Raw genomic sequence first — 21,297 nt, 5'->3', positions numbered from 1 at the left:
AGATACAGAGCAATGTTAGGGGGTTACAGAAACTCTGCCAGCACATGCAGCCCCCAGACTCCCATTATTCTCACTCACAGGGCCGAAAAGGCAGAGAGAACAGCTGTGACACTTCCCTTTCCTGTATAAGGATGAAAAGCCCTGTGTGTGCAGAGACAAAAACCCAAGGAATATCACATGGCCATCTGTCCTTCAGTAAAATGCAAATCTGCTAAGAGTAGGAAAATAAGTGAAAGAGTCCAGTGGGTACAAATTGGAACAGAGATGATAAAGGCAATGCAAACATTTGATTACAGGTTGGGGTTAGTGCTCTTCATTCAGCCTTGGTGCAAAAAAGTCAACAGCAGAAATACCAAAGGTGTGGGAATAAATCAGGCAGAAAACTCAGACTTAAAATCAAATTTATTTAGAGGAAGAATGACTTTACAAGAGGTTGATACTGATAACTAAAAAGGAAGATAAATAAAAGCTTGTTACAAAACCTAATGGTTTCTGGCAAGTTACAGAAAAACTGAAGAATTTTACAGTCAATAACCTGCTCACTTTTTACATAATTACAAATTAACATACAGCAATTAGGTTTTACCCTCTTCTTTAAAAATCTTTCCCAACTCTTTTTCTTTACGAGTTCAACATGAAAATGCAAAGCTTTTTTTTTTTTTCTTTTTTTTTTTTTTTTTTTTTTTTTTTTTTTAATAAGAAACAAACCAAAAGCAGAGGTATATCAGGTTATTATAATACACCTCAACGTTCTGGGAATTACTCAAGTGCATTCCATATTAGTACAAAATAAACACCAGGCTAAACTTTAACCATAGGCGAACTGAACCGGACATAGATTTTTATTTCTTTTTTTTTTTTCTTGTGTCAGTGTTTAATATTGATAAAGAAAATAGCAGATTTATTTTAGAGCATGGAAAGGATGGATACCTTTAGACAGCTTAAATACATACRAAGCTCACAGCTGTATGCAAAGCAGTGAATGTTATCCTGTTCCCCCCTCCCCCCAAGCAATGGAAGCTGAATTATATTTGGGCAAAGCATCAGTGCCAGTGAAATGCATGAAGGAAAGGGCACAGAGCCCTGGAAATGCAGGTGGGAAAGGAGCTGGCGTTACACTTCTCATCACTGAAGAGCACGAGGTGTAGGAGATTTGGCCAGTTCAGCTCGCCTATATTTAAAAATTAGCTGTATCACCAAATGAAGAATCGTGGATTGCTGCCCCTTCTGACAAATGAAGCAAGAGCTATGAGCAGCAGGGGAGGTTTTTTGTTTGAAAGGGYGCCCTAAATTATGATAAATTCCCAAACCTGGCCAGCAGGCAGAATAATTTCCAGAGTTCTGATTAACAAGGAATGTTTTGTGGGATTTTAGCAGATACTCTCCTGTGCCCCCTGCCCAGTCCTCCCTTGCTCTGTGCCATAGATATCCTAGACAGCTTCCTTGGGATTTGGCACCTGAAGAACCTCTTCTGACACGATGGCACGGGGAAGGATTGGAATTGGGTGATACCCTAGTGACTCAAGGAAGCTGCAAAGATGATCGGACTCTCTGGATGCAAATCCACACAAGCTGATGGCATTACATTCCCAGCAGTGTCACCTCCAGAGGAAAGAGTCCACCCTCAGCAGGGGTGAGAGCTCCTACCCTGGGGAGGGCACCTGGGAGCTGTCCCAGCAGCCTGGACAGTAAATACCTTGGGGCATGGAAAGGGCCTCACATCTCCTTTGCTCTGAGTTTCTCCAAGGAAAAGGAGATGGAGGGAAAACCCCTGGCAGGGCTGCTTCCCTCCCTGCTGTGAGGACGGGGATGGTGAAGCCAGCATGGGCTCTCCTGGGGGATATACCTGAGCCAACACAAGCCAGTTCTCTTGTCTTGCCACACAACCTCTCTGCAGTGGGACTGTCATCACATTCGTACCCACTTTGATCTAAAAATAACACAAGAAGCTTCCTCCCTTCTTGGGGAAAAAACAAACCAAACCAAACCAGGAATACACCTACTTGTAGCTCTGCTTTTGTTGGGATACAGAGGTGGAAGCAATGGCAAAATTGATTGTCTCCAAATAACCATAATTAAAAGGGGCAAGACTAGTTCCTTYTAAAGTGCTTTATGGCATCACACTGACATCAAGTTACGTGTTGAGATGATCACTCCATTTAAAAGAATCTTAGGCCAACCCCATACAACTCCACTGAGTCTCACACCCTTTGCTGCAGCTGCTCTGGGTATTCTGGCACCCTCAGATAATACTGGCCACTTCTGTACTTATCTGAGCCAACATTCTCATTTTCCCTGGACACTGAAACCCCTCCTATTGGGCAGTGACAAAGACCAGGCCAAGAAAAGCCCAAGAAAAGCAAATCTGATTTCTGCCCTCCATGAAACACCAGCACAAACAGCTCCAAGAGCCCCTGCAGGATCCTCTTCTCCCTCCAACAACATGGRCTTCAAACATGTTTTCGAACCTACTCTGAGTCCCAGGAACCCCATGCAAAACAGGATGGTTTGGGTGCTCCAAATGGGATCAAGGGAATGGCTCTGGGAACTAGACATAGCAACAGGCTGGGCTGAAAAGAAATAACATGATTTCTTTCCATAACTGCAGGATGGATGCCAGGCATGGAACTGGAACAAATGCAATTTTAAGGCCAGGAAGAGGAAAGGCTTTGGTGCTGTAAAGCTTGGACCATACTCCAGCAGACAACCCTAGACAACCTACAGGGATCAGAGCAGCAATCTGACTCCAGGAACCTATGCCAAACCTTTCCAAAGAAAGCCTGAGAAGGGAAAAAATAAAAGGCTGAAGAGATAAAAACAAGCCTTTACCTTCCTRAAGGTGAAAGAAGGAGGAAGCAGTGTGGGAGGAAAGGCTTCATTCCAAAAAAGTGAATCATACAGTAACAGACATCCTCCAGGGACAAAGGTCTGTCCACCAGAATTTGAGACACAAACAACTCTGATACACAGGATTTCTGCTCAGTATGGTTGACTCACACCCATGGTTTCTGTCAAGGAACCACAGGGGCCTTGGGAGATCACTCAGCTAACACTATTTTCACTTCAGGCACTGAATGCTCTTTTTGMTTTGCACAGCTCAGGAGAGATGGTGAAGCCAGGCAGAGACTCAGCCCTRCTGCCCTGGGTCGCACATCTCAGAGCCATGGGATGCTGCTGTGTTGTGAATTTAGCATGTGCTGGGACTGGGGAAGACACAGGGGAATAAAATGAAAAGTTCTAGTGGCAAAGGCTGTTCCAGACCGAGGGGAACTCAGACACACCAGTGCCCTGATCTCTGTTCACACAACAGTGAACGAGCCATGCGCTGCTTTGGTTTCCAGAAATTTCAGCTTGGCACATTTATGTTTGCAGATGTACAAACAGCAGGGCAGAAGTTACTTTCCAAAGTTGGTSGTTTTCTTATGGAAAAGGTAACACCACACCACCAGCACATGCTTTGTCCACCTCCCCTCACGTTCAGGAGAGCACCAGACCCTCACATCACTGCAAGGCACTCCATGCTTTGCTTTTTCCTTTGCCTCCAAAAGGAATGAGAAAACCTAGCCAAAATATTTAAACAAGGAAACTAATTGACAGGAGGAGCCTTGTCTGAAGTCATTGTGTCTTTTTCCAGTCTCTTTTTGGCCTGAAAAAGCTCTGCCTTGAAGAAAGCTCTCAGCTGAAATTGTGTGACTCTGGACATGGCATGAGCTGCAAAGCAGCACTGCCCAAACCCTGGGTTTGTAGGAAACAGGGAGATGAGAATGTTTGGTTTACCAACCTTTTGGTAAGAAAATAAAACAAAATAAAACAAAAAAAGAGGGGGGAGGGGGTAAAGAGAAAAAAAACCCCAAACCATCCCCCAAATAAAAGTAAAAAAGAAATAAAAAAATAAAACCAAGTAAACTTTTTTTAAAAAAACTCTTTCAGATAAAATGAAAGATAAATATTTTTGCAAGCCCTGCTTGCAATTAAGAACAAGCACCAAATAATACTTAAAAAAACMAAAACAAAATAAAAATAAATCTCAACCCTTTTTCCTTTCTTTTTTTTTTTCCTCCTTTTCTTTGAGTCTTAATAGTGTAGAGAGCTTCCAAACCAAGCAGGGTTCCTGCACTAAGACAGCCCAGCCCAAGCATCCACCATACTCATCAGCACTAACTCTGAAAACTGCTGCGGGTCACCAGCTTGTGACAAACTGCAATCAGACAATAGTGCAAGAAGAGAAATGATTTGTTATTTCAAAGAAAAGAAACTGGTAGGAAAGAAAATGAACCTGACAGCTTCAAACTCTGAGCAAAACCTTGACCTATTTTGAAGCTGGTAACCATTTACAAATCCACTCGGGTAATTCTCCAGAGAGGGCTTGGGAGAAAGGTAATTTTTGAGCTAAGTGTGTCTTGTTGCATTTCTCCTCCCMCTCTGAACACATCCCTGTATTCAACAACTGTACAGACACCTTTCCACTAAGTCATCAGGCTTGTGTGGGGATGTTGAATGTAACTGGAGAGCTTTAATCTGGCAAAAAGAGAATCTTTACTTTGGGGATGGGAAGAAGTGGGCTGCAGCTCAAAGAGATTGTGTAGAAAAATGTTGCTTACAGCTGTTCCCACTTAAACACTGTCTGTTCTGGCTCCCTGGGATTGCCTTACCAGCCTACCAAAATTCTCTTTTCTGTGCCATTTGAAATATACCCAATGGTATTCTGCTTCACTTTGGAAATAGTCCGACTTTTTAAACCTCTGCCCCCCGGAAATCATTCAGAATGATTAGAATTTTTTTTTTTCTCCTCTGAGTTGTTGTTTTTGAATGCTGTTACTGCTTCCTGGTGTTAGGTACCTTTTTGAAATCAAACAGCCCCTATCCCATGAGCACAAAAGGGGTGTGCAGGTCACTGGGCTACAGTCAGAGCAGTAAGGGCAAGATATTTAATATCTACACACTCCCTGAAAGTCATCAGGTATCAYCTATCCCCACGGGTGGACCTTGGCTGTAGGGACTGTCAGCATATCCCAGTGGATACATAGATACATATATGTATATATACAGTATATCTATATATGCCAGTGTGTACGCACCATTTGTAGAGTCCTAATCTTTTGCTAAATGCTTGGTTTTGGTTCTTTTCCCCAGAAAAGGGGAATTTGAAGGCACAGACCCCTTAAGGCTATGTTCTCTCATGTTTTAGCAGTAAGAAGAGACATACAACATCCATCCCAATCTGTTTGACCCCGGGTTTGCACAGGGAGATGGTCCTGTGTGCTGTGCAGGCAGAATTCACCCAAAACCACAGGAGAGAGGCCCTTATSCACCACTTAGCAGACTTCAGAACAAGTTTTATTTAAAACCTCCAGATGCTTGTCCAGCGCAGGCACCAGCCACGTGCTGTGTCCCAGGCAGGGAGATGTCCACGGTGCCAATGCCACGAGTGACCACTGCAACAGTCCATGCTCAGCAGAAGATCTCCTCACCCTCTGGAGGTGCTTCTGACGAGTGAGAATCTGCAGCACCCAAAAACAACACGTGGGAATCACTATGGGAACACAGTGATATAGCAGGCAGAGGGGGGCTCTGTGCACACAGAAACCCCGCTGTCTGCCAAATCTACTGGGCCCCTTAAAAGATGTTCAGCTCCCTGATGAGCCACTGTGAAATTACACCTTGTAATGGGTGAGATTTCCTGTGCACAAGCTGGAAAACATCAGTGAGCTAGCATGAATGAAACCGGTCATCCCAGGGCATGTGATCAAATTTCACGTGGGTCAGAGGTTTGAGGTGCAGCTGAGTCCTAAGGGGGTATGAAACTACCAGGCAAAAAAAAATGCTCTTTTTTTTCAGATCAAGAGACAAAACAGACCAGCTCGAGGGGAAGGGAGAGGCCACCAAAGGCTTGTGGGAATCACTTCCAAACTACCACAGAGCTAAAGCAGACATCAATGCCTCAGGAGCTGCAACAGCCAGGAGCATCCCAGCAGCARCTCCTCCTGAAAGCACTGACACTGAAGCAGGACATTTTCCCCCCTGAAGCAGAGAATCCAGCCCATGGAGGCTGCTCAGGGTGGGATGGGGAAGGGAAGAAGCAAGGAGCAGAATGTGTGTCCTTCTGACAACCCCAGSGGCTGTGGAACAGGCAGAAAAGCCCACAGAAAATCACTTCGAGCTGSTAACTCTACTCATCACAGCTGATCTTCCCCATCCCTGCATCATCATCCTGATTTAAAGCTAGATTTTGTGGCTTCCACATGTTCATTGAGTGAAGGAGAACAGCCAGCTTACTAACCCTGAAATCACCCTGTGAGCTCCCTGACACTCACCAGACTGTTGGGAGCGATGTCCCCTGCCCTTTTTCTTCTTTTCCTTCTTCTCCTTTGGTTTGGCTAAACTGAAGAGGCGAGTAGGCATCTGGGTCTGTTCCTCAGCTGCCTTGTTAGTCTGGTTTGTTGTGCTAAGCAAATGGAAAGTGCTTTTCTCTTTGTGTGTCCTTGAAAGACTGTTCCTTTTGGGGGAGACAGACAGTTCCGCATCAAAGTGTCCTTGTTTAGGAAGGGAAGAGCTCTTCTGCGTGGAGGATTCATCGGTGCTGGACTGGGAGGAGACTCTTGMGAGTTTCTCATGTAGATTTGATACCTGGCAAGGAAAAGTGTTTCATGTAAGAGGCTAGCACGAACACAAATAGAAAAGGTGCATCCCAGACCACTCACAGAGCTGTTCTTGTGAACATCCAGCCCATTCACCAGGTAAAATGTTGTTCCCAYCCAGGCAAAGCACAGAGAGAAAAGCCCTCTCTGTTCCAGATGAAGGAACGAGGCACACAAAGAKTAACACTCCACTATCTTTTGCTCCTACATGTACTATGCTATGTATCAACAAGCCAAGGGCAAATATTCTCTAAGATCTCAATAGCAAGACTCACCCTGCTTCGTTTGCACACACAGATGGTGGCAGGAGGCCAAGGAACAGCGTTCCTCTCTGGGAGGGGAACGCCAGCACACGGCACAGGAGCACCATGTGTCAAARGAAACCTTCCCAAGCGAAAGATGAAAGCAAAAGCATTTTTCCTGATCTTTTTTTTTCTTCCTAACGGCTGTCTCAGGATGTAATTGAGCTTGCACATTCAAAGGGAAGATCAAAACAAGCCCAACAAAGCCTGACCAAACCCTCTATTAATAGCTCTGCCGTGTCAGTCAGATACCTGCCTTGAGAAGGTGCTTCCTTCTCCCAAATCCCTTAGGCCTCGCAGGCATTTTACCTCTCAGCCTCTCCCACAGCATCCATGCCCCTCATCTAYGAGTGCTTGGAGCTGGAACAGCTTCACTGGCTGCTTGGAAAACTTGTGGCTTGATCAGGAGCTGGGTGGGAGGGWGCAGGGCCTCCTCTGGTGATTACCTTCTAATAGCTCACTGCTCAGCTCCACAATTAGGCCGTTCAGGTACCCAAAATCATTTCCACTCTGTAATCCAACATTTATAAACTAATTCTGCTATAGCTTTAAGCAAATGACAGTCAGAATTAGTGAGTTACAAACGAATGATCAACAGGCTTAAGGATTAAATTCAGCCCATGTTTTGCCAATGATGCTTGCCCTCCTCAATCAGACTGCTGCACAACTGCAAAGAAATAAACCTCAACTTGCTGAAAAATGGCCAAAGCAGGATCTGTGTGGGAGTTTTCCTTTGTTGTGAGCAGTCACCAAACCCCAGAAGCCTTTTTGAGCAGAGCTGGGGACCTTGGCTCACTGTGCTACACCTGCAGGTGCTGGGTCTTTTCAGGACAGGGGCAATGCCATCTCTTTGCTGGATGAGAATGCTTTTGGGGATRGATGTCAGTGTGCAAACAGCCTTGCCCTACAATTATCAGCCTCACAAGTGGTTTTTGTGACACCTGGAGGCTGCAGATCACCCACAAGGCTCAGGCTGTTGTTGAGAAGGACATCTCTACCTGACCGCTCCACAGAGCTCAGCCCTCGGGGGATGAAGGCCAACATCAGGCAGAGTCAGCTCTTGGGATCACCGAGGACACTGTCCCTGGGTGCCAGCCACCTCCAGGGGACAGCCAGGGAAGGGGGCAGAGCTCAGCCTGCCCAGCACACACTGGCAGTGCCTCAGCAGCTCCAGAGCTGCAAGAAACGCAGCACTGCCCATCACAGGCAAGGGAAGAGCCAGTTTGAGATCCCAGGCCTCTGTGTTGGGCTGGGCTGGGCTGAGAGCTCCCTGCAGGGATCAGCTTCCCCAGGAGCCTGGCCCTCAGCATCGTTTACCTGGTTGTGGTCGGACTCCTGCYGCATTTGAGCGCATCGCTCCACCTCCTGCTTGAGCTGCAGTTTCTCCCTCTCCAGCTGCTTCTGCGCCGTGCGGAGCCCCTCCAGGTCGAGCTGGTAGGCCGCCTTCTTCCTCTGCAGCTCGTCCCGCTCGCGCTCCAGCTCCTGCCTCAGCCTCTGCACCTCAGCCTCGCGCTGCGCCACCTGCGCCTCCTGCTCCGCCAGCTCCTTCTCCCGYACTTCCCACTCCTTCTCCCTCCTCCGCCTCTCCTCCTGGTGCTGCGTCTGCTGCTTCTTGAGGTTGGCCAGCTCCTGCCGCTGCTTCTCCAGGTTGCGCTGCTTCTCCTGCTCCAGCAGCGAGCTGGGCCGGAAGATGCTGCGGCTCAGAGCCCTCTCGCTCAGAGCCAGCTTCTGGTCCTCGATGTAGGTGTCCTGCTGCAGCACCACGCCCTGGGAGGGAGCACACAGAGATACTGCAGCTTCCTCTCCGTGGGGAGAGACCCAGCCCTGAAAACCTCAGGGGGCTGTACTAAACCCCTTCTCTGCGTGGCAGCTGGGTTACCAGAGCGTGCTGGCAAAGCATCTCACCCAGCAGCCTCCCAAAATCAGGTTCCCTAAGGTAGCAGCTCATTCCCACATCCAGCTCATTCCCCAGCTGGCTGTGAGGTGTCCAGCCGTGCAGGGATGTGGCAGGAGAAGGGGAGACAAGGGGCAAAGCACGACTGGCAGCTCAGGCAAGCGRTGTGTGGGAGCAGGATGAAGGGCTAAGCCTACCTGCAAAGCGCTGAGCAGCTTATGGAGGCTGGTAATGGTTTGGAGGACCTGCTGCGAGAAAACAGAAGCGTTGCTGTTAGATCTCAGTGGGTGCTGGGGTACGTGGACAGCACCCTCTGCTCCTCTGTGCCCCAYCCGTGGGTCTGGCAAGCTGTACAGCCACCCCTCTGCACCCTGCTTTTCCTCACTCTTCCCTTGCAATGACTGCATCAATCCCCAGTGCACCAATACATCCCTTGGGCATCTCCCAGCAGTGCCTGGCGTTGCCTTCATCCCTTCTCTAAGCTGTTACTGCAGAAGGGGAAGGAACATCTGCAGAGGCACCTCATGGACAGGGAGTCCTGGGCTGCCTCTGCAAACCATTTCCCACAGCTTCAACTTGCTCAAGAACAAGCAGAGTAACTGGGATGTAGCCCAGAAGTTCACTTAAAAATTCCAGAAAAAAGGTTTCAAGGGGCGAAAAAAAAATAGCAATCTTAAAACAGATGTGGCTGTTTGTAGCCTTCTCCCCCAGAGGAYACACACAAGACCCACTGCCACCAGGCAGAAAAGCTGCACTATAGCAGGCACTCAAGTGCAGCAGGTGTGTTCATGGAGGCTTTCTGAAAATACAGAAATGCAAATACCTCATGCATCAGTACAGAGCAAACCATTTTGGAGTGATGCCCTATCCCTAAATTTAGCCTAGCTAAAAATTTCTCTGCATCTCTCATATCCTATGATTAATTTTAAGAAGAATAAAAAGCACTTCAGTATTTGCAGTGGTGGAATGATAGCCAGTATTAAGAGAACTGCTTCTCATTTTGTCATTAATGCTAATTAGGAGTTATGAATGTGTATCAAAGGGAGAATAGAAATCTAATTGCCCCAATTCACTGCACCTGCAACATAAAATTAAACTCTCTCTGTCTGCAGATGCACAATAAATACAGCCCTGTGCATCCTGGTGGTAATTAACCCTTGCTGCTTATAATCAGCACGTATCATCCTGCTGGCAAGCAGATGACAATCAGTGAATTCCCTGTCTAAACATCCAAGGTTAAACAAATAAATGACACAGTGGGTTCAGCTTAATGCATTTAAAAGTCTAGATGTGCTTCAGCAAATTAAATGTGTTTTCTTCTACATTATCACCTATTGAGACAAATTCTCTAGCCACTTAAATGAAGGAAACAGCTGAGCAATGGAATCAATTCTTACCTCRTTATTTCTTTTCAACATGAACATCAAATTAGCATTTCCACCCTACGACAAGATCACAAATTTAATATGAGGACAATGAAAAATCAYAGTAAATGTCTTCTGAAGCTGAACTAACAACATATCCATTGAACACTCTCCCCCACTTTCCATTTTTTGGAGAATTCATGCATGTTTTTTTCAGGAGGTTAGAACATATACAATCAAATGTAAATTAGGTATTATTTTGCAGTTATGTGATGGATCGATCCCCAGAAAGAAGTGCAAGGTTGCAGCTGACCTTATCATTTCAGTAACAATGSCTAATTAAACACATGCTTTGGCTGACCTGCAGACAGATGGCAGTTAGCCTGTGCCACCAAGGAGTACAACTGATTGGCACTGCTTTTCAAGTCAGTGGTTTTGGCTGCATATTTCACATCTTATTTTATTTTTAACTTATTAGGGGTGTATCTAATTGTCATGAAATTTTCAGGCATTTTTCAAGACTACAACTGTCACTCCTGGAATCTGAATTCAGGCAGACACACAAAGCTGTACCTTCTTTAAAATGCTGTCTGACTCTGTTCTCCGAAGGTCCTGAGCATCGTCGCCTTCATCTTTCGCTCCACCTAAAGGAAGAAGSCAGCACTGACATTGGTTATTCAGCATTTTAATGCAGAGATGGACTTGCTAAAGTCTGAGAAATTTAATACAGGAAATTCACATGYTCCACAAAAGCGGACGCAGAGCTCTTGACATTTTAACTAAATGCATTTGAGCCCTAAATATATGGAACACGTCAGCACTTCCAGAAAAAGTGGATGTGAATTTAGATTAGGATTGACTTTGGTTTCAGAGAACGTGCTGATAAATTCAGCACTCTGCTATTAACTGGTGCTCTGTCTAGCCCCTGCCCTGCTGTCTACCACCACAGAATACTTGCTGAGAAGACATGAGGAAGCATAAGAGCAGATGGAGGATGATAACAGAATCATATCAGGGTATATTATTGCAGGTATAGTTTCAATGYCTCTCTTGTGCAAGTTAATTTACATCTGGGTCAGATACTGCTGTGCAACACCCTGTGTAATTCTAGGCTAACAATTTATCATTAACCTTAGCTATCAGATGCCTGCATCTTCAAAGGAACACTGGGCTTCTCTTTCTAACTTCCCCCTGCAAGGTTTGTATCAGTGCTGCCAAGCAGGACTGAACTGACCTGTGGGGACAGGAGGGCTGTGACCCTCCCCTTGTGCTGCCCATCTGCACAAAAGAGCCACACAGACCTTCCATTCTCTAGYTCTTGCCAAGACTCTTGTCTCCCCYTGCCAGMTGAGGTGAAGCCCATGGGGAAAACCCACACCTGCAGTGGCAACCTTCCTTCTGCTACTCCTGAAAATAAAAAACTTTACACACACCTGAACCTGCATGGGTGTGAAGGACACCAAACCTGGTGCAAGGGCCCTCTCCTCCCCCCACCCCGAGGCTGGCTTTGCTGTTMGAGGCTGACCCTCAAGTCCTCCTAACAGACCTGCTCTCCTGTGCCACGTCCTGGGACCTTCCACCTCTCTGCAGGAGGAAACTCCTCCCTTCTGCTTTGCTGGAGGGGAGAACGAAGGGGAGTCAGGTTATAAGCCTTGCCCGAGGTTTCACAGGTTGTGAACAGAAGAACTRGAGATGAATGCCAGGTTTCATAGCTCCTGGTCTCCAGCTGAACAAACAGACCCTGTATTCTTTTCCCATAATCTCCTAAGACCCTGCAATTACAGAAAACTTAGATCTGGGCAACAAACAGCCTGAGYCTGTCCCATTCACCATTGCAACAGAAAGAGGAACAAACCTCAGCAAACCCCTGCACTGTGAATATATTTGTCATGATGATGACAAGGCCCGTAGAGGACTTTGCAGCTCTCCAACAGAGCTGGGGAAGCCTCTGCATAGTTCTGATGTCTGACTGTCTGCAGCTAACCCTGCTCCTTTAACAGAGGAGGTCAGACGAGGTCCAACAATCCCAGTGCTGAGACAGACACTAGCACAGCAAAACTGGTTGTATTGGGAGTGTGAGCGAGACCACAGAGAAAGGAATTTGAGGACAGCGAAGTTTCTGATGACTAGAGCAAAGAAAGAGGGCATTGGRAAGCAGCCAACTATGCAGCTGAAGTAAGCAGTCACACATTTCTTTGGGAGAGACTTAATTGCAGGCATAACACATGCAGATGTAGGTGGAACACCAATGCATAAAGARCAGAGACAGGGGAGAAGGTGTTTGATTCAGCAATATCCACATCCATTTGTAAATGCAAGAGCATGAGGCTCCTGCTGGGAAGGAAAGTGAAGAACAAAGAACAGAGCTGTAGATATTACAATAGYAACATGAAGAAACTCATTTATTGAGAAGCCAAATGCTTTCATGTGGCACRTAAGTAAAATAGCAAGTATAACTTAGAGCACAGACAGGAGTGAAGAGTTCAGATGTTTAACCCTGGTGTAGCCACAGGTTCTCAGCTACCATCATTCCAYCATTTTCCTAATTTGTGATTTAATYTATCAACTATTGTTGGAGAGTTGTGAAACCCAAACCAAACCCAAACCACCAGCTGAAGTCCTTCTGAAGAAAGAGGATATGACTGGATGCATATTATTAACAAATGCTGATGTGCACATATAGAACCACTCACCCTTGGAGGCGTTCATCTGATGACTGTCAAATCCTCCAAAGGTTTCTGCCCTTCTGGGGAGTGAGATGGGGCCCACTCCTCCCTCCTGATCCATGGCAGTGCTGCTGACCTGCTGTCCGAGGGCAGTGCCCAGGCTCCTGTTCACCAGGTCTTGCAGCAGTTCAACTGATGAAAAGCAACAATACCTCTGTTCAAGCCCACCTCAGATTTAACAGAGTCTTTGCTGTACCAAGAATCCATGTTTCTCTGACAATGATATCAACAGTACACACTRCCCCTGCAACAACTCAGTCTGACCAATAACACCAATTCCTGGAGCTCTGCACAGGCTTACACCTCCCTCTCTTCCTCCAGGCAACCCTGATGTGCTCTGATAACAGCATTAATAATTTTAGCCTCTCCAAAGATCATACTGGAAAGCTGCCCGAGTTTCCACCTACCCTTGCCTTTGTCACCYGACCTGCTTGTCCCTTGCAGGCACCACAAGTGCCTGACAGAACCCAAGCCCCAATCTCATATCTTGCTTAGACTGAAGCACAGAAAAAGCCTGGATGGCCCAAATTTCAGCCAAAGATAAATGCCATACTGCTCCTGACCCCAAAGGAAGTTCAGTGCATGCTTTTCTTTGTGCTGACTTTTCTGCCTTCTTTCAACACCCCTCAATATCTGCTTTTTTTCCTGATCCCCATGACCTGTCCCTTAGACAATACCATGAGTACCAGTTTTTCCTTGTTATTCTGACAAAGACTTCCCCTGCAAAACTGCTGCTTGAGAACTGATGCCTTCAGTGAAGGCAACCAATTATTGTTCATATCACATGACATGCCCACCTTCATTTATTGCAGTTTTCATGATGGCCTCTCCTTTTGGAGCCTCTTCTGTGTTGGCTCTGAAGAGCAGCCTGGAGCCTGGCATCTCCTCGGGCACTGAACTGTCTGCCATGTCCCGGAAGATCTTCGTCTTCTCCTCCAGCAAGAGCAGAATCTGTTTATCCTTCTGCTGAAGTTGTTCTGGGAGGGTGAACAGAAAACAGGGATGAAGACAGAAAAATAAAAGCTTTGGCAAGGAAACGGGAGAGATTGCTGAGGTATTGGCCCCATCTAGTGGAGCCTGACAATATGTGCTGGGTTTGGCAGCACAGCAGCGGCACCCATCAGGCTCAGAAAATAAATAATGCAMGGGAGATGAGCTGCAAACCAGGACTGCAGCTGTTTGCTGGCTGCAGGATTGAAAAAAGCCACAGTTCTCCCCATGAAACACGAATATTTTTCTACAACCTCTCCCCAGCTCTGTGCCAGGCAGATTTTACCTTTCAGTCCTCTCACTTTCGCATCGGACAATTTCTTTTCAAACTCAGACTCACAAGGGACTCCTTCATCTTCATCTCTATCCCTGGACAGGAGAGAAGGCTCAATTACTACAGGAACACAACCAGTGCACCCCTGCCTCCCAAGAGCAGCTGGGTGTCTCACATGGTGTTCATTGTGTCCTGGATGATCTGGATCCAGCCGTTACGCTCTTCTTTGGAGCTGGCGTGSACTTCCACCATTTCAGGATCTTTTCCACCCATGCTGATCAGGAACAAAGCCTTCTCTTCATGAGCCACTTCTCGTACGATCAACTTCTTCAGAGAGATCACAGTGGATTTCTGGTCCTTCAGATGAAAAGAAACGGGTTAGGAAGTGAAGGGTGCTGGTTACCTGATTTAAACTGGCATTGAAAAGGTCCTGATAAACCCTAGTTACATCTTTCAGGTTGTAAACATTTTCTGAACCTATTGGCTAATTAAAAAACCAAATAATTTCAACAGGGTCAAACAACAGGGAAGGGTTTGCTTCCCTCTAACAGTTCTGTAGGAAAAGCAATTTCACCTCACTCCTTTACAAGAGAGAATTAATTTCAAATTGACTTTGTGCTTTTGTGAACTCTACCATATTTTGCTCTGATCTCATTTCCTACTGCCCACACTCTCCCTGTCACTAATATCACAGCTCCTTGCACTTGGTGCAGCTTGCTAGCCTGCCTCACTCACAGGATAGAGTAAAATCTTGTTTTCAAATCCCACAAAAACTCTGCTGCTCTCAGAAGCTCCCATCTGACTCCTGTGTGACARCTCATGTGTGAGATGACATTGACTGTGCTATGGTCTCTGTGTCATCAGCCTGCTGGGTGACAACGTCCCCAGGCTGCTGTGTCATCTGCACACCACTCAGCCCCTTTGTGCATTGTACCACACGCCAAACCAGGCTGATTTGGTTCACTGGCAGCACTGGGATACAAATCAGCTTCCCCCTTGTAGGGCACTGAGCCCGTGCAGAGGGTTGGTGGAACTGGAATAACAAATTATCAGCTTTCAAAATGCTCAGAGAGTGGAAAGGTCACAAGGTTTAGTCAGTCTAGACCATGCCTGGAAGGTACAGCCCAGCAGACTCCATTAGGCACCAGGTTTTCTTTAGCAGGTCAGTGTACCCAGCCCTTTTCAGGAGCCTGCCCTCAAAGCTAATGTTTTTTTGCTCCTGCACATTACAAATATATTTCTCTGACATTTATTTTCAAGCTGTTCTGTTGAATGCACTGCCCTGGCATTTCACCTTGCCTCCCCCATAGCTGATTTCAGTGTATTTGGACATTTGCTTCTGCCGAGGTTTATTTTTACAATGTYTGCATTATCCCCTGCCCCCCTCCCACCCCAATCACTGCTCCAGTGTGCACAAACTGCAAAGCACAGTGTATCGAGTGACAGGCAGGTTTGCAAGGCCAATTATCAGCTGCGCCAAGGAGCTGCAGGGAGGGGAGGTGGGGCATGAAGACATGTTTTCCCATCAAAAAGAACCCAGTCTGCTCAGCAAACAAAAATGTTCCAGGAGAGAAAATTAAGTTGTTTAGCAGGCAGTGACTGGGTTTGCTGCACAACACAACAGCTCATGTAGAAAAGCAAGAAAAAGAAAAGGTTGAAGCCTTACCAGAGAGGCAAAGACGTATTTCTGGTCCTTCTCCTGAAGGAACACRAGCATGTCAGAGAGGAGAACAGCCTGGACTTCTGCAAAAGAAGAAGCACACCAGAGCAGTGTAACCACACAACCCACCCTGGAATGGATTTCTCATAATGACACCAGTGCTGGGGAGCAGCAGGGCTGGTTTTGCAAATCCTGAAAGCAGCAGCAACCTCCCAGTCAGCAGGAGGAGCAGGGGCAGCTCCTGGAGATGCCAGGTCAGGTTAGCTCTGCCCTGCTTTGCATCCTGCAGGATTTGCTCTCATCCATGGGAACAGGAGTGCTCCTCTCCAACCACTGCCAGTTAAGACATGGGCATAACAGTGAAAACCAAAGATGTTAATTCAATAGAAGCTCTRTCTTCTCCAACAATCAATATTTTAGCCCTCGAGCAAAATATCTGCGCAGGAAGTTTTGGGTTTTATGGTTCTCTTGATGAGAGGTTTGCGGGGTGTAAATTATCGTGCAATAACAACATTTGTCAGCTGCAGTTTCTTTCCCAGGAAATACTGACTTCAGGAGCCACCAGTAATTCTGCTCTCAGACAAACACAGCTCCTGTCAGCTCCAAGGGGAGCCTGCCTGAGACACAGGACCTGGCTTTCTTTCACGGGAGGAGGAAGCACAACCTCAAGCCAAGAGAGGATTTTAAATCAGTCTTTTCCCAGAGTACACATAGAGCCTTCCAAGTCTCCTAATAACATATCATAAAAYTGCACAGCAACTACCAAGTGTAATGCCCCACCCAGACCCCTCCGTACAAAGAGGTTTTGTGTAATGTACTTGGGAAATCTTGTGACAGAGAGGAAGCAAACCAAAAACTTAAATCATCCCATGGGTAAATCCTTCCAGTCTGTTCTGGGAAGACAGAATCCATTCCAGATAAAAGAACCACTAWACTTTAAGCAAGGCTGCAAAATGAAATCCAGGCTCTGGGAGSTTTGCAGAAGGTGGCATTTGACTCCATTTCTCTCTTGTTCCGTGCACTTTGCAAGAGGGGAAATGCTAAAACCCTCAAGTAAAATTTCTCCCTATAAATCTCAGTGCTCCATTTCAAATACCACAAAATAACCTGAATATATAAACTTTCTACTCTCCCTCCCTGGGTCTAGATCCTGCCTGCAGGACCTACTTCCCCTGAGAATTTGCATTACAGACATGTTTGTGCATTTCTGTGACTAAGAAAAATGCAAATGGAGCCTGTGCTTATCACAGGATTTCACAACAGCAGCAGAACTTGCTTCATCCACCATCTAAAGGCAGCAGTAGTCTTGGTGCCTAGAAATCATCTGTGAACTTCCTGCTTCCAAAACCTCGAAATAAATCATGCCCCACATGGAATTCCACGTTATCACCACCTCCCTGCACAGCACGGCATCAGGCTCCCGGGCCCCATTCATGCCCACAGAGTGTAATTTAATCACTTCATGCTCGAGGGAGGAAGGGAAACCCAGCCTTCCTGCCAAGCCTGAGGCAYAGCCCTGTCTGCTCTTACTGCTCTTACCACGGTCCCAGCTTGGGAGATTTAGTGTTTAATTCAGTGGAGATCTTCAGTGAACAGCACCTTAAGGGAATTACTTCTACTTGATAATAAGCAAAAATCAACTCAAGGAAACATTGACCCARCAAGAGGCAGCTGCAGGGACACCARGGGCAGTGACAGGGACATCTCTGCTCAACAGTTTCAACAGCTCAAGAGGTTCAAGAGGAACAAATTCCTGGGATATSTCCCTGGATCCCAGTGAAACTGGGATGGGAATGCTGAGCCTGGGCAGCCCTTGGAGCAAAGGAAAGGCCTGGGAAGCTGAGGCTGGGTTCCAGATTAAACCAGCACAACTCCTGGAACTGTGGCACAGGCACAGAGATGTGACTCTGCTGTGGGCAGCTGAAGCCCCATCGTGCCCTCCTGTCCAGAGGATCCCAGAGCAGCTCTGCTCCTCGGCTGTGGTGTCACAGCCACCAGGAGGAAAGGCAGCTCTCCATCACCCCAGAACCCACACAAGGAACTGGAAATGCCATGGGGAGTGAGTGTACAGCAGAGGAAARCTGCTGTCACCATCTATCAAAGCAGAAGAAAAGAAAAAGGGTGRAGGCACCAAACTAAACACAAATCCCACCCGCAGAGAGGGTGAGCTCAGTCCTTGCACAGCAGAAGGCAGGAAAGCCTTACCTTTTAACCTGCCAGCTGCACTTTTTAGGGAAACAGGACCATCTCGGATGAGCTTCCGATGCCTCAAGTCCTCTCTKGCAAACATCTGGCCACTCTTCATCCTCATGATGGACTTGCTGTCYGTCCGGTTGTAAATCTCCCCAAGACGCATTTTCTTTTCGTAATTGCTGACTTTACTGTTGACTGCAGCAATCATATCTTTAACGAGGTTTAATGACTGAGTCAAGTCTTCATGTTCCACTTCATTTTCTTTAGAAAAGAAACAGAAAGATCTCAATTTCACTTTGTGCTGTCTAACTTCCCAATTTTACTTCGTTCCTTCCTTTTCTCTCAAGTCCCCATACTATAATTTTGAATAATTAAATGAGATATTTTTCCCCATTAAAGAGTTTCACAGAATCTTTTACATACACATAATTGAGGCTGGGGACCATTCCAATATATTTTGTATATGGGACACTACAGATGAAATGCACAAATTAATCACATATTTTAGCCATTACCAAAAAAAAAGCAAGCTGGGAAACTTTGGAGTCTCAGCATGCTGCTCCATAATTGGCTACAGACTTACAACAACTAAATCAAGGAACAAATAAAGAAATAATCCTAAATGGATGCAATGAAACTGAGTTATCTCGYTGGGGTGATGTGAGACAACAGTGACTGGATTAGCTGCTAAGAAAATCTGCTTCAGCCGTAAAGGATCCAAAAAATTCACACTGGACAAACAAATACGTGCTTAGAATAGAAGAACTGTCYCTACCTTTGGTGTACTGCAGTATCCTTTGTAGAAGGACAGGGTACTTTGTGATTCTCTGTGTTACCAACAAAATACATTCGGGAATCCCAAGACGCCTCACCAGGGAGCTGCTCATTTTTTTCTAAGGAACAAAGATGAAAATTTCAGTTCTGTAGCAAAACACTCCCCAGAGTGCAGGAAGGACACACTTTTTTTTTTTTTTTTTTTTTCATGGGCTACATCTGTCCTGCCAGGTCCTACCTTGACAAAAGCCTGAAAGCGTTTGTCCTTGGAGTAGAGATCTTTGAAGTAATTGACAGCTTCGTTGTGATGCCCGCAGAATTTGCCGTAGGTTTTCTTCATGCGCTCAGCACTCTCCCCAGAGAACTGCAAAAAATGGGACACACAGCTCCAACCTGCACACTGAGCTCCTGGGCTGAATCCCAGCACTGCCTGCCAGCCTCTCAGAAGGATTTGATGGAATTATAACAGTCCCAAGCATCCTCAACCGTGCAAACAGATCTCTAGACAGTAAAGAGCTGATTTTGGGACTTCACCGAGCTCACACCCTACAGCAAAATTTGGGATTACACTGAACAACAAAAAAAAAAGTCAAGACAGACATAGCAAAATGTCAAATGGCAAAAAGAAGACAGAAACTGTGGATAAAAAAAAGTAAAATGATCCACCCCGAGTTAAACACCAGGCCAGTAATGCAGCCAAGAAATACACGGAGCATATTTTGCTGTGAGCTCCTGCCTGTGCTTCAGGCTGCGGTCAAATTGTTTTGTGCCTGTCCGTGAACACTCCTCTTTCCCACAAAATGAATTAAATTCATTTTTAACAGTGGCCCTGTCTCTGAAAGAGCAAAAAGTGCTTCAAAAAGCAGAGGCAGAGATTTTTACATGTGTGAGGAGTAAAGGTGCCATCACTGTGCTTATCTGACAGGCACAAACAGAAGGGAAGGAAAAGCATCTGTTTTCCAGCTGTGTTCTCAGAACTGCAAACATTTTCCAGCACTTACTTGATTCACTAGGATGTCACCTATCCTCCTGATAACAAAGTTCTTTTCRCTTTTGTCTGCCAGTGACTCCTTCTTCCTTTCCAGAATCCGCTGGAAAAAGTGACTGTGGATGTGCAGCAAGTTTTCCAGGCAGGGAAAGATCTTGTCCACGACTTGTTGGTCATACTGCAGCTCCTTTASCATGGCTGCACTGTACACATCATTCATGATCTTCAGAGTACGGACGTGGTGCATTTCTGTCTGCATGAGCTCTGCAGAGGACGAGGACAGGAGWTCATGGGTTACAGCACAAGGAAAAGCTGCCTTTGGAAAGCTTTCCCATAGCTGGGTTTCTCCAAGTTGCCTCAGAAAATTTCATGTCAGGAATTGAAACATCAATGAGTTTCACGTGAGATAAACAGGGGGAAGAGGAGTCCCACAACAGAGAGCTCTGGATGCTGCTGCTGAGGTCCCAACCTTCAGCCCTGGCATCTTCTCCTTGCTAAACCTCACTGGCAGCCTCCACATATCCCACTTTTGCCATACAGAATGGCTTCTGAATCCCACAGGGGAAGACTTCCTACCTAGCTGCTGGTGCTGTAACCCAGTCAGCAGCAGACAATTGAGGAGAAGCAATTCTGGGGTTTTGATGGCTTCTGGATATGCAGAAAGAAAGCTTTCACATAATGCATTCCATTTCTAAGAACRTCAAGAATGAGAGTTTGGCTTTTGAGGAAACCAAAGCAATGCTCCTATTCACCAGCCTAAAACCTCCCAAATGTATGTAAGTACACCAARGAGCTGTCTACAATGAAATTGTCTGCAGTGAAAAGTGAAGGTGCAGATGTCTCACCATAAATCACATCCTGCCGTTTGACAACATCTTTGTTTTGCTGCTGTAGGAACTTGCTGTCCACTACTTGGCTCCAGGACTCTGCCTCCAGCTGCTTGGAATCTAATTCCAGGTCTCCCATGAGCTGTCCTTCATTCATGTCTGCACCTTCACAAACCAAATTAAGTAACATTAAGATGTGGGTAACTTGTCCCATTTGAGATTCTTTTCTAATCATTTAGGTTTAGGCGTTGTCAGTCACACTACAGACATCACACAYATTCTCCTCCACTGACACAAAAGATCATATTACACGTAAGGATTAGTTATGAAAAAACACTTTAAATGTTGGTTCCTAGTTTCCTGTTCACCATTTTCACATAGAGCAAACTCTGGCTCAGACAATGTATTCTTAATATGCAATACAACAGCACTGCAGTTAAATAAAAAATCACAACAGAAGAGGAAATATTTGTTCCTGAGCTAAATTCCAGGTAACTCAACTGTAACTGAAACCTTCTAAATGTTTTTCCATAATTCAACAAGCTAAAGAAATTACTATGTGGGCCATTGTTTTAGTTTATCATACTAATATTCTAAGATTAAAATAAATGCACTTTAATTGTTCATTAGAAAGGAAGACACTTGCTGAAAACAGATTTTCTATTTG

General features: G+C 45.9%; 1 protein-coding gene across 1 annotated transcript in view; it reads right to left on the bottom strand.

Annotated features, from left to right (window-relative positions):
• Positions 1-384: 384 nt before the first annotated feature.
• The window catches only part of AKAP13 (A-kinase anchoring protein 13), a 70,209-nt gene continuing 49,296 nt past the window's right edge, over positions 385-21,297 (bottom strand). The window contains exons 14-29 of the mRNA XM_057365793.1: positions 20,649-20,795; positions 19,817-20,067; positions 19,054-19,179; positions 18,817-18,934; positions 18,054-18,302; positions 15,855-15,931; positions 14,364-14,545; positions 14,201-14,283; positions 13,722-13,901; positions 12,892-13,056; positions 10,772-10,842; positions 10,232-10,276; positions 9,032-9,082; positions 8,258-8,707; positions 6,315-6,627; positions 385-5,501 (exon numbers count right to left, since the gene is read on the bottom strand). Coding sequence (XP_057221776.1) covers positions 5,452-5,501; positions 6,315-6,627; positions 8,258-8,707; positions 9,032-9,082; positions 10,232-10,276; positions 10,772-10,842; positions 12,892-13,056; positions 13,722-13,901; positions 14,201-14,283; positions 14,364-14,545; positions 15,855-15,931; positions 18,054-18,302; positions 18,817-18,934; positions 19,054-19,179; positions 19,817-20,067; positions 20,649-20,795 — 2,558 coding nt within the window. The 3' untranslated portion in view covers positions 385-5,451. The remainder of the gene's footprint in view (positions 5,502-6,314; positions 6,628-8,257; positions 8,708-9,031; positions 9,083-10,231; positions 10,277-10,771; positions 10,843-12,891; positions 13,057-13,721; positions 13,902-14,200; positions 14,284-14,363; positions 14,546-15,854; positions 15,932-18,053; positions 18,303-18,816; positions 18,935-19,053; positions 19,180-19,816; positions 20,068-20,648; positions 20,796-21,297) is intronic.

Source organism: Malurus melanocephalus, unplaced genomic scaffold (assembly GCF_030028575.1).
Source record: "Malurus melanocephalus ecotype Western Australia unplaced genomic scaffold, MMel_1.1 scaffold_58, whole genome shotgun sequence".
Taxonomy (NCBI): domain Eukaryota; kingdom Metazoa; phylum Chordata; class Aves; order Passeriformes; family Maluridae; genus Malurus; species Malurus melanocephalus.
Note: the sequence above shows the minus strand (reverse complement) of the source record. Positions and strands in the feature narration are given on the sequence as shown.